Source organism: Salmo trutta, chromosome 3, assembly GCF_901001165.1.
Source record: "Salmo trutta chromosome 3, fSalTru1.1, whole genome shotgun sequence".
NCBI lineage: Eukaryota > Metazoa > Chordata > Actinopteri > Salmoniformes > Salmonidae > Salmo > Salmo trutta.
This window is the reverse complement of record NC_042959.1, coordinates 51301200-51314703: the sequence shown is the minus strand read 5'-3', so window position 1 is coordinate 51314703 and position 13504 is coordinate 51301200. Positions and strand designations below refer to the sequence as shown.

Genomic DNA, 13504 nt, shown 5'->3' with positions numbered 1-13504 from the left:
CTGCCCTTTTTCTGTCCCCTTCATCTCTCTCTCTTTCTGTCTCTGTACCCCCCCCCCCCCCCCCCCCCCCCCAACTCAGGCCAGTGGAAGAGTCAGTCTCTGTCTCTGACCTGTTGGACCTCAGCTCCTTGGGGGCCATAGCTTCTCTGGGCAGCTCGCCCCCCTCCATGGCAGCCTTGTTCCCCAGTGGCCCCCTCCTAGCCAGCGGTGGTCTGGGCTCCTCTCCCCCCTCCTCAACTACCTGTCTGCCCGTAGACATCCCCGGCAGCCCCTCCCTCGACCCCCCGGACCCCAGCCCGCCCAGCTCCCAGAGCTCCCTGCCCTCCACCACACACACCGCCTCCTTGTCCGCCCCCGCCTCGGCTGCTGCCTCTTTCGTGAGTTTTATTTGATTTAATGCCAGGGAACTACAGGGTCGTATTCATTAGGGTAAAATGTTTCAAAACGTTGTCTTAAGTGAATATGACCCAGGGCATCGGGAGGCGGGGGGGGGTATAACTTTGAACTGACTTTAGAGAGAGTTTCATAATTATGACTGTTCCGTGGTTTATCTTGATAGGATACATATACCTCAGTCATACCCCAGTAGATCAGAGTCGCTTGTTGGCTCTAAACAGCCATCCGTCTCGGATGTAATGTTGTGTTCCAAATTTCACCCTCCTCCCTATATAGTGTACTACAGGGAATAGGATGCCATGGCCCTGGTCAAAAGTAGTGCACTATATAGGGAATGGGGTGTTATTTGGGACGTGGCCCATGCTGTGCCTAAAAGAGCCAGTGTTGTTGTCTGACCAGGGCAGAGTAGAGAGGCTTTGAGGTCGTACTAGTCCTCCAAGGCTCCTCAGTTATGTGAGGGTGTTGGGATTGCTGTGTTTGTGTGTGTTTCTGCCTTAATGACCTCACGGCGTGTGGTAACTAACTACCCCTTTCTCTCCCCTCGCATGCCATTTCCTAGTATGTGGAGGAGGGCGGGGACAGCCTGTTGGAGTCTGCCAATCACATGATGCCCCCGTCTGCCACCAGCCTGGGAAACCTCTCCTCATTGGACCAGCTCACCAACGACGACGAGCTGCCCACCGACCCCAGCAACTCCTCAGACACACAGGAAGAGGGTGAGTTCCTGGAGCCCACAGGAGAGTAGTTTCATGGAAAAACATTTGTGTTTAGGCGAACATAGAAAATACATTTTAATCTGATGCAGACGTGGGAGATTTCAGAGGGAAAGATGGGATTGTAGACACTTCACAAAGGTGAAATTCTAATAGTCCGTAAGGTGGTTTTCTCTCCTCATCTCCTTTCCTTCATTCCCACGAATCTGAAAGAACGTGACAGGCGAAAACGATTGGTTTCCACTCTGCTGCTTTCAGCTATCCTTTTTTCTCAGAAGAGAAAGCCTGTTGAAACTACTGCAAATACTCCCTTCCTATTGATCCCATACTAGTAGTCTACCATTAGTCTAGTAGGACCTACATTACTGTAGTCATGGACTCTCCTGAGAACAGACTGTGTGACTTGCTGCATTAAAGGCAAAACTCAAGAGAAACTCGAGACGTCAGCGTTCACTTAGCAGATGACAGAGTACTAGGAGCAGAAAACAATATATTTTCTGAAAAAATGATGTTTTAGTGACTATGATTTGACCGATAAAGTGCAACGTTCACGTTACAGAAGTCTGAACTGTACTGTTAGCAACCACAATGTATTTTCTTTGAGGCCTGTAAAGTGGGGAGTCTTTTACAGTTCTCCTCTGCTCAAACAGAACTGTGTTAAACTGTGTGTCTCCTCAACAAAAAGGACATTAGCCTCCCCATTATCGCTGACGTTTTTATATTTTATTTAATTGACTTGAAAAGCAATTTAATCTGACACTGGATTTGAAGTTGATTGGCAAGCCAGCTTGTCTAGGCCCCATTTGTCAATGCAGTTGCAATAAATCCTGGGGGGATATAAAAAAAATCTATCATAGAAATTCTGATGATTAGACTTTATCTCAACTGTGGTATCTCTGCTAACTGGTGCGTTACTATAGTTGTGACTGATGTGTAACTCTGTCCCCGTCCAGACGAGGTGGAGTCGTTGTGTGCGGACCTGGCTGGCCGGCTGCACATCAACATGGTGGTGCGCATGAGCGTGGACAAGCTGCACGACCTGCTCTTCTCCGCAGACACACACTTCATCCAGCATCTCTTCTCCCAGCGGCACTTCACAGGTCCGTACAGCGCACACGTATACACACTCGCACACCTGCTCTTCACATACAGTGCCTTGCAAATGTATTCTTCCCCCTTGGCATTTTTCATATTTTGTTTCATATTTTAATTTATTTGGATTTCATGTAATGTGACATACACAAAATAGTCCAAATTAGTGAAGTGAAATTAAAAAAATAACTTGTTTCCAAAAATTCAAAACGGAAAAGTGGTGCGTGCATATATACAGTCGTATGAAAAAGTTTGGGCACCCCTCTGAGGCTGCATAATAATTGACTCTGTCGTCACAGAAAATGATCACAGTGGCATGCCATTCATTTTCTAATAAAAGCAGAGTACTGGGGTATTGTCCAGACAAGGATTTTTAGTGTAGCAATATTAAGTTGTATGAAATTAAATCAGATATGAAAAATAGGCTATGCAAAAATTTGGGCACCCTTGTCATTCTGTTGATTTGAATACCTGTAACTACTTAGCACTGATTAATTGGAACACACAATTGGTTTGGTGAGCTCATTAAGCCTGGAACTTCATAGACAAGTGCATCCAATCATGAGAAAAGGTATTTAAGGTGGCCAATTGCAAGTCGTTGTACTCTTTGACTCTCCTCTGAAGAGTGGCAACATGGGGGCCTCAAAACAACTCTCCAATGACCTGAAAACAAAGATTGTTCAACATTATGGTTTAGAAGAAGGCTCCAAAAAGCTATCGCAGAGATGTAAGCTGTCAGTGTCCACTGTGAGGAACATAGTGAGGAAATGGAAGACCACAGGCACAGTTCTTGTTAAGGCCAGAAGTGGCAGGCCAAGTAAAATATCGGAGAGGCAAAGGCGAAGGATGGTGAGAACGGTCAAAAACAGCCCACAGACCACCTCCAAAGACATACAACATCATCTTGCTGCAGATGGTGTCACTGTGCATCGTTCAACAATTCAGCGCACTTTGCACAAGGAGAAGCTGTACGGGAGAGTGATGCGAAAGAAGCCTTTTCTGCACACATGCCACAAACAGAGTCGCTTGAGGTAATGCAAACGCACATTTGGACAAGCCAGCTTCATTTTGGAATAAGGTGCTTTGGACTGATGAAACAAAGATTGAGTTATTTGGTCATAACAAGGGACGTTATGCATGGTGGCAAAAGAACACAGCGTTCCAAGAAAAACACTTGCTAATCACAGTGAAATTCGGTGGGGGTTCCATCATGCTGTGGGGCTGTGTGGCCAGTGCCGGTACTGGGAATCTTGTTAAAGTTGAGGGTCGCATGGATTCCACTCAAAATCAGCAGATTCTTGGGAATAATGTTGAAGAATCAGTCACAAAGTTGAAGTTAAGGCCGGGGCTGGATATTTTAACAAGATAACGACCCAAAACACTGCTCAAAATCTACCCAGGCATTTATGCAGAGGAACAAGTACAATGTTCTGGAATGGCCATCCCAGTCCCCAGACCTGAATATCATTGAGAATCTGTGGGATGATTTGAAGCGGGCTGTCCATGCTCGGCAACCATCAAATCTAACTGAACTGGAGATGTTTTGTAAGGAGGAATGGTCCAAAATACCTTCATCCAGAATCCAGACACTCATTAGAGGCTATAGGACGCATCTAGAGTCTGTTATTTTAGCAAAAGGAGGCTCTACTAAATATTGATGTGATTTTTCTATTGGGGTGCCCAAATTTATGCACCTGTCTAATTTTGTTTTGATGCATATTGCACATTTTCTGTTAATCCAATAAACCTCATTTCACTACTGAAATATTACTGTGTCCATCAGTTATTTGATAGATCAAAATGAAATTGCTGATCCAAACACCCAATTATTTATAAATGGAAATCATGGAAATTGTCATGGGTGCCCAAACTTTTTCATACGACTGTATTCACCCCCTTTGCTATGAAGCCCCTAAATAAGACCTGGTGCAACCAATTACCTTCAGAAGTTACATAATTTGTCAAATAAAGTCCACCTGTGTGCAATCTTAGTGTCACATGATCTGTCACATGATCTCAGTATATTTACACCTGTTCTGAAAGGCTCCAGAGTCTGCAACACCACTAAGCAAGGAGTTCTCCAAACAGGTTAGGGTCAAAGTTGTGAAGTACAGATCAGGGTTGGGTTATAAAAAAATATCAGAAACTTTGAACATCCCACGGAGCACCATTAAATCTATTATATCAAAATGGAAAGAATATGGCACCACAACAAACTTTCCAAGAGAGGGCCGCCCATCAAAACTCACGGACCAGGCAAGGAGGGCATTAATCAGAGGCAACGAAGAGACCAAAGATGACCCTGAAGGAGCTGTCCATAGGACCACTTTAAGCCGTACACTCTGCAGAACTGGGCTTTACGGAAGAGTGGACGGAAAAAGCCATTGCTTAAAGGGGAAAAAAAGCAAACACGTTTGGTGTTCACCTTAAGGCAATAGGGAGACTCCCAAACATATGGAAGAAGGTACTCGGGTCAGATGAGACTAAAATTGAGCTTTTTGGCTATCAAGGAAAACGCTGTGTCTGGCGCAAACCCAACACCTCTTATCACCCCGAGAACACCATCCTCACAGTGAAGCATGGTGGTGGCAGCATCATGCTATGGGGATGTTTTTCATCGGCAGGGACTGGGAAACTGGTCAGAATTGAAGGAATGATGGATGCCGCTAAATACAGGCAAATTCTTGAGGGAAACCTGTTTGTCTTCCAGAGATTTGAGACTGGAACGGTTCACCTTCCAGCAGGACAATGACACTAAGCATACTGCTAAAACAACACTGGTGGTTTACGGGGAAACATTTAAATGTCTTGGAATGGCCTAGTCAAAGCCCAGACGTCAATCCAATTGAGAATCTGTAGGATGATTTAAAGATTGCTGTACACCAGCAGAACCCATCCAACTTGAAGGAGCTGGAGCAGTTTTGCTTTGAAGAATGGGCAAAAATCCCAGTGGCTAGATCTGCCAAGCTTATAGAGACATACCCCAAGAGACTTGCAGCTGTAATTGCAGTATTGACTTTGGGGGGGTGAATAGTTATGCACACTCAGGTTTTATTTTTTATCGTCAAACAAACAATAAATATTTTACGTCTTCAAAGTGGTAGGCATGTTGTGTAAATCAAATGATACAAACCCTCAATCTTTTTTAATTACTGGTTGTAAGGCAACAAAATAGGAAAAATGCCAAGGGGGTGAATACTTTCGCAAGCCACTGTACATGCGCGGAGACACACACACACACACACACACACACACACACACACACACACACACACACACACACACACACACACACACACACACACACACACACACACACACACACACTCTTTGTTGATCTTACACATGGTTGGCGTTGGCATTGGCAACGTTCTCGTTTTTCTTCCTCTTGATCCCTTTCTGCTCATTCTATTTTCATTCCCTTTCCAAATATCTCCTTTAATTTTTTAGGTAGAAACATTGTTCCGAGAGTACATTCCTGTACACACTGTTTCCCAGTACTAGTGATAGTCTGCCTAGAAACATAGATAGGCTACAACACGATAGGATGCAAAATGCTTAGTTCATTCCATGTGACTGATCGGCCCTTCCTAAAGTCCACTCCTCCAGGGCTTGTACAGTAAGCTTTAGGGCTGCGTCCGAGATGGCACCCTATTCCGTATATAGTGCATTTATTTTGACCGGAGCCCTGGTCAAACGTAGTGCGCTATTTAGGGAATGGGGTGCCGCTTGGGACGCGGCCTCGGAGTGTTACTGCGTGAGACGCTCATTGCCGCCTCTTCCACCCGACCGACTATCTCCTGATGCACTGGTGCTCATCTGTAGGACGTCTCTGCTGCTCCACGCAGTATGGCTGTTGTCATGTATGGGGATGGAATGATTTGTTATTATCCTCCCAGTGCTTAAACTGGAGCTGTCCCAAATAATGGCATCCTTGCCTGTTCCCTACATGAATAATAGGGTGCCATTTGGGATGCGGTCAGGGTCTCCGCCCCCTTCCTTCCCCTCTCCTCGGACATAGGCCAGTGTGTTGTAGCGCTAATGAGCAGTCCGCGGTGTTTGTTTACGCTGTGTTAACCTTCCTCCATCTGTCGCTCTCCTCTTCTTTTCTTCAACACCGGATATGCTATTGTATGTTCTGAGAAAAGCAGTACAGGGCTCTGCATATTCGTTGTTCTTAGCACAGTTCCCTAAAGTTGTCGTTTATTAGATGCTGCCATAGAGGCGTGGAGTTGGTTGGTTGATGGCCTCCCTGGTTTGTGCCCCTGCCAGCTTTTTGAGGACATTGTGTGGCTTTAATTAGTGCATTTCCCTCTGTGAAGCGGTGCTGTGTCCCTCTCGCTTTTCTCCCTCTGTCTTCCTCTCATTCTGTCCTCTCGCTCCTACTTTCTCTCTATTTCTCTCACTTACTGTCTTTCTCTCTCCCTCACACACACACACACACACACACACACTCCCTCCCTCATTCTTTTCCTTGTCCTCTCTCTCTGTCCCTCCGTCAGACCTGTCAGTTCGTGAGTGGCAGCAGGACAGCTGCAGTGGGAACACCAGTCGGATCCTGAGTTACACCATCGCCATCAACAACCCCCTGGGCCCCAAGACCGCCCCCGTAGTGGAAACTCAGGTCAGTCAGTCAGCACGCTGGATATTACAGTTTAAAAAAAACATTTGGTCGACATTAGTGGAGGCTGGTGTCACGTTAAATCAGACGACAGGCTCATTGTAATGAATGGAACCTAATTAAACATATGTATTCGACGTGTTTGATAGCGTTCCTTTCATTCCGGTTCACCAAAAAAAAAAAAAAAAATGTATTCTAGGTCACGGCACGGAGACGTCGGAGTTGGGAGTCTCCACTGAGTTGGAGAACAAGACTTGACTCGCCTTCTGAGGATTGAGACACACCCCCGTAGGTCATTCGCTAACACCTTTCTTTCCCTTCGCTCCATCCAGACGCTGTATAAGAGCAGTGCCCCGGGCGAGTGTTACGTGGTGGACTCGGAGGTCATTACCTCGGGCATCCCCTACCAGGACTACTTCTACACCGTGCACCGCTACTGCCTCACCGCCATCAACAAGAACAAGAGCAGACTCCGGTATACCTACTTTCACCACCCAGCACACTGAACAATGCCTTTTGACTAATCGTTTGTGTATGAGTCGCCTGTGCAGATCAAATGGCAATAGAAACATTTAGTTGTTTGAAACGACTTTTTTTTGTGTGCTAACCTACTAAATGTTGTATGTCTCAGGTGAACTCGCTGCCTTAGAAACCCGCGAGCTTATGTTCTTACGTCACATAAAATACACCCGATATGGATGAAGTGCCCTTTTTAAACTGTTCTAAGAGGTGCGGTTTGACTCAAAATCGGATTGATCGGTCACATAAACGTATTTAGCAGATTGCTATTGCGGGCGCAGTGAAACGCTAGAAGCAGAACGGCCATGTCTGTCGGCGCCGTCAGTTGAGTGGCGGCTCGGTGTTCATTATGATACGTTTCTAGCTTCTGTCGTTGGTGAACCGCGTGATCCCTTTAGAGATGTCATATAATACTGTTATATAATATGTTCTATTTAATTCTGTGGGGATCCCAGGTATGTGCAGCACCGTGCATTATGTCTAGTGATACAGAGTGCTTCAGAAATGGGTTACTGGTTACAGTGTGATGGACTCTGAGTTGTGGCTGGTGGTGTGTCTGCAGGGTGTCGTCAGATATCTGCTACAAGAAGCAGCCGTGGAGCCTGGTGAAGGCGCTCATCGAGAAGAACACCTGGAGCGGCATCGAGGAGTACTACAGACACATGGGTGAGACTGACTTACATTGTGGTCTTACTCTCCTACTCGGGATGAAGCAGTGTCTGTGTTCTTATTGCTTACCTCTCTTTCTGGTTATTTCTCTCCCTCCGTCTCTCCCTCCGTCTCTCCCTCTGTCTCTCCCTCTGTCTCTCCCTCTGTCTCTCCCTCTGTCTCTCCCTCTGTCTCTCCCTCTGTCTCTCCCTCTGTCTCTCCCTCTGTCTCTCCCTCTGTCTCTCCCTCTGTCTCTCCCTCTGTCTCTCCCTCTGTCTCTCCCTCTGTCTCTCCCTCTGTCTCTCCCTCTGTCTCTCCCTCTGTCTCTCCCTCTGTCTCTCCCTCTGTCTCTCCCTCTGTCTCTCCCTCTGTCTCTCCGTCTCTCCCTCCGTCTCTCCCTCCGTCTCTCCCTCCGTCTCTCCCTCCGTCTCTCCCTCCGTCTCTCCCTCCGTCTCTCCCTCCGTCTCTCCCTCCGTCTCTCCCTCCGTCTCTCCCTCCGTCTCTCCCTCCGTCTCTCCCTCCGTCTCTCCCTCCGTCTCTCCCTCCGTCTCTCCCTCCGTCTCTCCCTCCGTCTCTCCCTCCGTCTCTCCCTCTGTCTCTCCCTCTGTCTCTCTCTCTCTCTCTCCCTCTGTCTCTCCCTCTGTCTCTCCCTCTGTCTCTCTCTCTCTCTCTCCCTCTCTCTGTTTCTCTTTCTCCCTCTCTGTTTCTCTTTCTCCCTCTCTCCGTTTCTCTCTTTCTCTCTCTCTCTCCCTCTCTCTGTTTCTCTCCCTCCCTCCCTCCCTCTCTCTGTCTCTCTCTCCCTCCCTCCCTATCAGAGAGTGAGGTGTGTAAGCTGGAGACCCTGCTCCAGTCTGAGGTGTCAGTGGTGACCTCTGGGGATGTGGTGGGGGCAGACTGTGCCAAGACACCCCCGGCCCTGCGGCGACGCAAACGCACCTGCTCCCGGCGCCTGGGGGACCGGGAAAGAGAGGGAGGGGGCGCGGGAGGTGGAGAGCGCGGGGACCGAGGGATAGGAGAGGAGCGGAGAGAGGCGGGTGAGTCAACAGGGTCGTGGTGGCGTCAGGAGATGCGTCAGTTACTTTTCTTCTGCCTGATAAATAAGACCCATATAAAAGATTGTCAAGCAGAGTTCAACGATTACCTCAAATGTGTCAATCGAACTTATTTGTCTCCAGGTTTATGATGATTCATACAACTAAATGTCAAATGCCACTGGTGCTCCGCTTTGCTTTATACACTGACATCTGCTGGTGTGATTTGGAACTGCATCCAGGCTCTTCAGGCAGTAAGTCATGTGTTTCTCCCTTTGACCAGGTGGTCAGTACAAGCACGGAGAGCGGTCGCGTGGCGGAGGCAACAGCATCTCTACCATACTGCTCATAGTCAGCTTCATGTGAGTTCTGACCTCTCTGCGTGTGTGAAAAGAAACACTGATCGATTCCCCTATCCCTTAGTAGGAGTATACCAAAGGAATTATCAATGGCCTAATCTTGTCCAGCATATGAGCTTTAGGATGAATCCATACTTGAGATACGCACGTTTCACACAATCCTCCCATTGACATCAATACATAACCTACACTAAACTCAAGTTGGGATTGGACCGTTTGTGAGTGATTGTGAAAGTGTTTTTTGGGGACCTCTCATCCCTGTAGCGTTACCGTAACCACCACATTATGTGAGTTCCACTGTGAGTGCTAGTGTACAAATGAGTCTGAATGCTTGTTTCTCTGTTTCTGTAGTCCATGTCGTCAAAGTGTTTTTTAAGGGGGGGGGTTTCAATGAAATGAATATGTCCTCTGTTTACTGACGGCCTCCCACTGCCTCTCTCTCTATCGCTTCATGTGCGTAGGATCTGTGTCAGGTACCGTATAATAAGAGACTGGGTGTCACATCGTCTGTCTCGTTGAGTGACTGTTCGGTGTTGTGAAGTCTGCGCTGTCGTTCGATGGTCTAGTATGCTTTGTTGTCCCAAAATCATTTTGTGCCGTGTTACAGTTTGAGTTGCGCCACCACTTTTCCCCATTCCTCCTCGAGTTCTCATATTCCTGACTGTCGTCCCTTTATTCATAACCTAGTCTCGCTCCCTCTGTTTTTTGGCCCATACTTACGTCAATACATTTACCCTCTCTCTTTCTTTCGATGCTGTTTGTTCTATCACCTCTCCTCTCTCTCCCCTCTAGTCTGGTGGTGTTGGTGGCCCTCAACATGCTCTTGTTTTACAAGCTGTGTTCTCTGGAGAGAGCTGCGCACACGCTGGAGACGTGGCACTCCTTCTCTCTGTCTGACAGGTAACCAAACCAGGAAACATCTTTATATTATAGCCATTACTACTTACCCATCAGAGGACACTGTCCTGTTCTCCTTTTGATCGAGAACTAGATTTAAACTAGAACCGAATGCACCTCTGATTCCCACTGTTTTGTTCTATGGTTTGTTCTCTTCCGTTGCTCAAGAACAAACCAGCACTTTCATTGGATATTACTTACTACCAGAGATGCATTTTTAGCATGTGAACTAACGCCTCTCTCTCTCTCTCTCGCTTTCTCTTTCTCTTTCTCTTTTCATTCTTCTCCTCTCTTCTCTCCATCCAGTCCTCTACCCCAGTCTGCAGAAGAGTGGGCCCAGGTGTTGCAGCTCCAGAGACAGTTCCACCAGGCCCAGCTGGGCAAATGGCAACAGATCCTCCAATCCTCAGTCACTCTACTAGACCAGGTGTGTGTGTGTCCAAGCATGTGCACGCATCATTTACGAAGCGTTCCCTAAGGCTTACAAACGGCTTCACTGTTATTCATGAATGAGTCATCGTGGCTGTCGTAATGACATTAGCCTCCTCCTCTCTCGCTCTCCCTCAGATGAAACAGTCGTTGGAAAAGCTCCACCGAGGCGTCGTCACTCCAGAAGTCCAGCAGGATCCCCCCTCGAACCCCACTTCAGTCTCTCACTGAGCACTGATCCTCCCTCCCTCCAGCCTCCAGCCCTCAGGTGGGTATGAATAGACCACGGGGGAGGTGGCCAGAGGGGGAGGGTCCAGCTGGGCCAATCAGGGAGAGTGACACTCTATCACCCGATCCCAAGCTCCGCTCCTGCTTCTCTACTCAAAACGGACAGGGAGAGGTGGGGGGTCCCCACGCCTCAGTCTGAGCAACCTGCAATGGGGTGGGTGGTGAGTGACCTTTGGGGGGGGGGGTACTACACTACCCATAACTCCCCACACCTCAACCTGCAATGGCAAAGTTCCACCTTCCATAGTCACCACCACCTCTCACGTCCAGACAGTTAGACTGGGAATGTCTTCAGGGCTACAGCAATAACAGCATGGTGAGCCAACCATATGTCCCTCAGTCAGGGCTAAAGGCTGGCCAGTTTGTATAGTACCATCCGCTCCTCACATGCAACCAACCATGCTGCTCACCCTGAACCATCTCCCCTGCCTGAGAATCCAAGAGACATTTTCAAAAGAAAACGGACGATCTACTGCATTTCAACATGTGCAGCCCTGCTGATGCATTTCAAATGGAGAGACTGGGGTCCAGCGCATTTCATAATGGACTGACTTCACTTGGAACGACTGCAGCTCTCAAAATGGGCCAACCCAGATTAACTTTGCGTTTCAAAATGGATGGACTCTGACATTTGGGAAATTGGGAGCTTTCCCAGCCCTGATAAACAGCTATGGCTCTGTTCCCAGCTGAAGCCAGCCTAGGGGACTTATGTGCCTCGGTGTGAGGGGTCCGCTCAGCTTAGTCCCCCTTGAGCCTCTGGAAATGAGGGACACATGACGAGAGAGGGGAAAGCTCTGATGGATTACAGAAAGTCTCCTGTTTCTAACTTTTTTCTTTTCTCGTTCTCTCTCTCTCTCATTCTCTCCATCTGGGATCAGCAGCTTCCATCTTAGACTTGATCTGCTATTGGAGAGTCATTTCAAAACAATACTTTTTTTTTAAGACGTTAATAATACAAAAAGACTCCTAAATCGTCTACTAGCTCGTTTTTATCGTTAGCTGTCTTTTTGAGGGTGACTGGGTTGTTTCGAGAATCGCAGGCGAGCGAATGATGAGTGTGCGCGCCAGACCGTTACAGTATTTATTTAGCACGACTTTGATTTCGAAAAGTCCTGTCCCGCTCTCAACGCGAGGGATTTATTTTTTCCTATATGCTCTGTGTTAATACTTCAGCACGGACCAAGAAAGAGCTATTAAGTTAATCTTTTATATTTACTGGTCATAGCAATAATGATATTTGGTGATTTATACTACTTTTGAATGTGTAAAAAGTAGTATATCACTAAAGTGTGTTTAGGGCAAAATGAGACAAGCAAGCGAAGATCTGGAGTTGGACAAGAAGACGGAGATATAAGTGTATTAGAAAGAAGTATCCTCAATGTTACATCGTCACTGTTACATTTGGTATTATTAAGATGAGTATGATTATGAGTTTATGTCGGATACTTTTTTTGTTGTTTGTTTTTTTTCGCACTTGGTCAACTTCTAATTGTGTTATTGGATCGGACTTGAAGTGTTTCAGGGTTACTGACTGTACTCTGTAGACCAGGCTCTGCGTACCAAATAGCACCCCATTCCCTTTATAGTGTAGTGCACTACATAGGAAATAATGTGCCCTTTGGGACGCAGCCTTTGTAGACCAGGTAAACAGAGAGATGCAATAAACTAGTGACTTTCTAGTGTAAACTGGGCTGGACTTCAAAAGGACCAACCAGAACTGTAGGCCTGGATAAAGGGAAACTATTGCAGTACTGTGTTTGTGAGTTCAAATGGATGTTTATATGTTATTCCTTTTCATTTTATATCTTTATTTTGTAGTCCATCTTGTTTGTTATTGTTTGTCGGAAGGTCATCTCATTTTATTTTCTGCTCCCCCCCTCTTGATTCCCTCTCACTGTCTATCAAAAACCATCTTCTCTTTTCCTAATGATTTTCCTTTTCATCCCCCCTCCTATTGTCTTTTTCACTCTTCCTCTCTCTCTCTCTTTCCTCGTTGTACTGCCCCCCCCCACTCCTTCCGTCTCTTGCCTGTGCACTGAGTAAGTCAGCTGTGTAAGTGTGTGAGCCTTGCTGTGCACGGCCAAACAGTGAGTGATCAAAGGATGTACTATATTTATTAGGTTCAGGGAGGAAGGGGGGGGTCGGTGGAGCAAATGTACTGTAAAAGATTTGATTGTACACAATGCCCTGGAGAGAAATGAAAAGTTCTAAAATATGCAACTCATCGGAGTCTTATTTTTTTAAAGTGTGTGTGTGTCATCAACCATTTTCATAAAGTTGAACTAAAAAAAGTATTAAAAAACAGTCGGTGTAATTATGTCATCTTTCTGACTTCCCAGCGTGTCCAAATTCAAGCTGATCTGTTGGTTTGACCTGTTGAGGCAAAGCATTTCATTGATTTCGATGTCTGCCAATAACAGCGACTTCAGACAAAGTCCATGTAGATCGATACTGTCGATTGACCTACAAACACAGTTGATCTACTGGCCTACATCATTACCAAGGAGCAGG

General features: G+C 46.8%; 1 protein-coding gene across 4 annotated transcripts in view; it reads left to right on the top strand.

Annotated features, from left to right (window-relative positions):
• LOC115177513 (protein Aster-A) overlaps positions 1–13297 on the top strand; it is a 37769-nt gene extending 24472 nt beyond the window's left edge. For 3 of the 4 annotated variants that reach the window (XM_029738379.1, XM_029738356.1, XM_029738369.1), the window contains exons 9-20: positions 80–377; positions 956–1112; positions 2063–2209; positions 6704–6825; positions 7155–7297; positions 7904–8007; positions 8805–9023; positions 9304–9382; positions 9841–9852; positions 10172–10279; positions 10583–10703; positions 10844–13297. In XM_029738379.1, the coding sequence (XP_029594239.1) occupies positions 80–377; positions 956–1112; positions 2063–2209; positions 6704–6825; positions 7155–7297; positions 7904–8007; positions 8805–9023; positions 9304–9382; positions 9841–9852; positions 10172–10279; positions 10583–10703; positions 10844–10936 (1603 nt within the window). In that variant the 3' untranslated portion in view covers positions 10937–13297. The remainder of the gene's footprint in view (positions 1–79; positions 378–955; positions 1113–2062; positions 2210–6703; positions 6826–7154; positions 7298–7903; positions 8008–8804; positions 9024–9303; positions 9383–9840; positions 9853–10171; positions 10280–10582; positions 10704–10843) is intronic. The other variant, XM_029738362.1, reaches the window with a different exon arrangement.
• Positions 13298–13504: the final 207 nt, after the last annotated feature.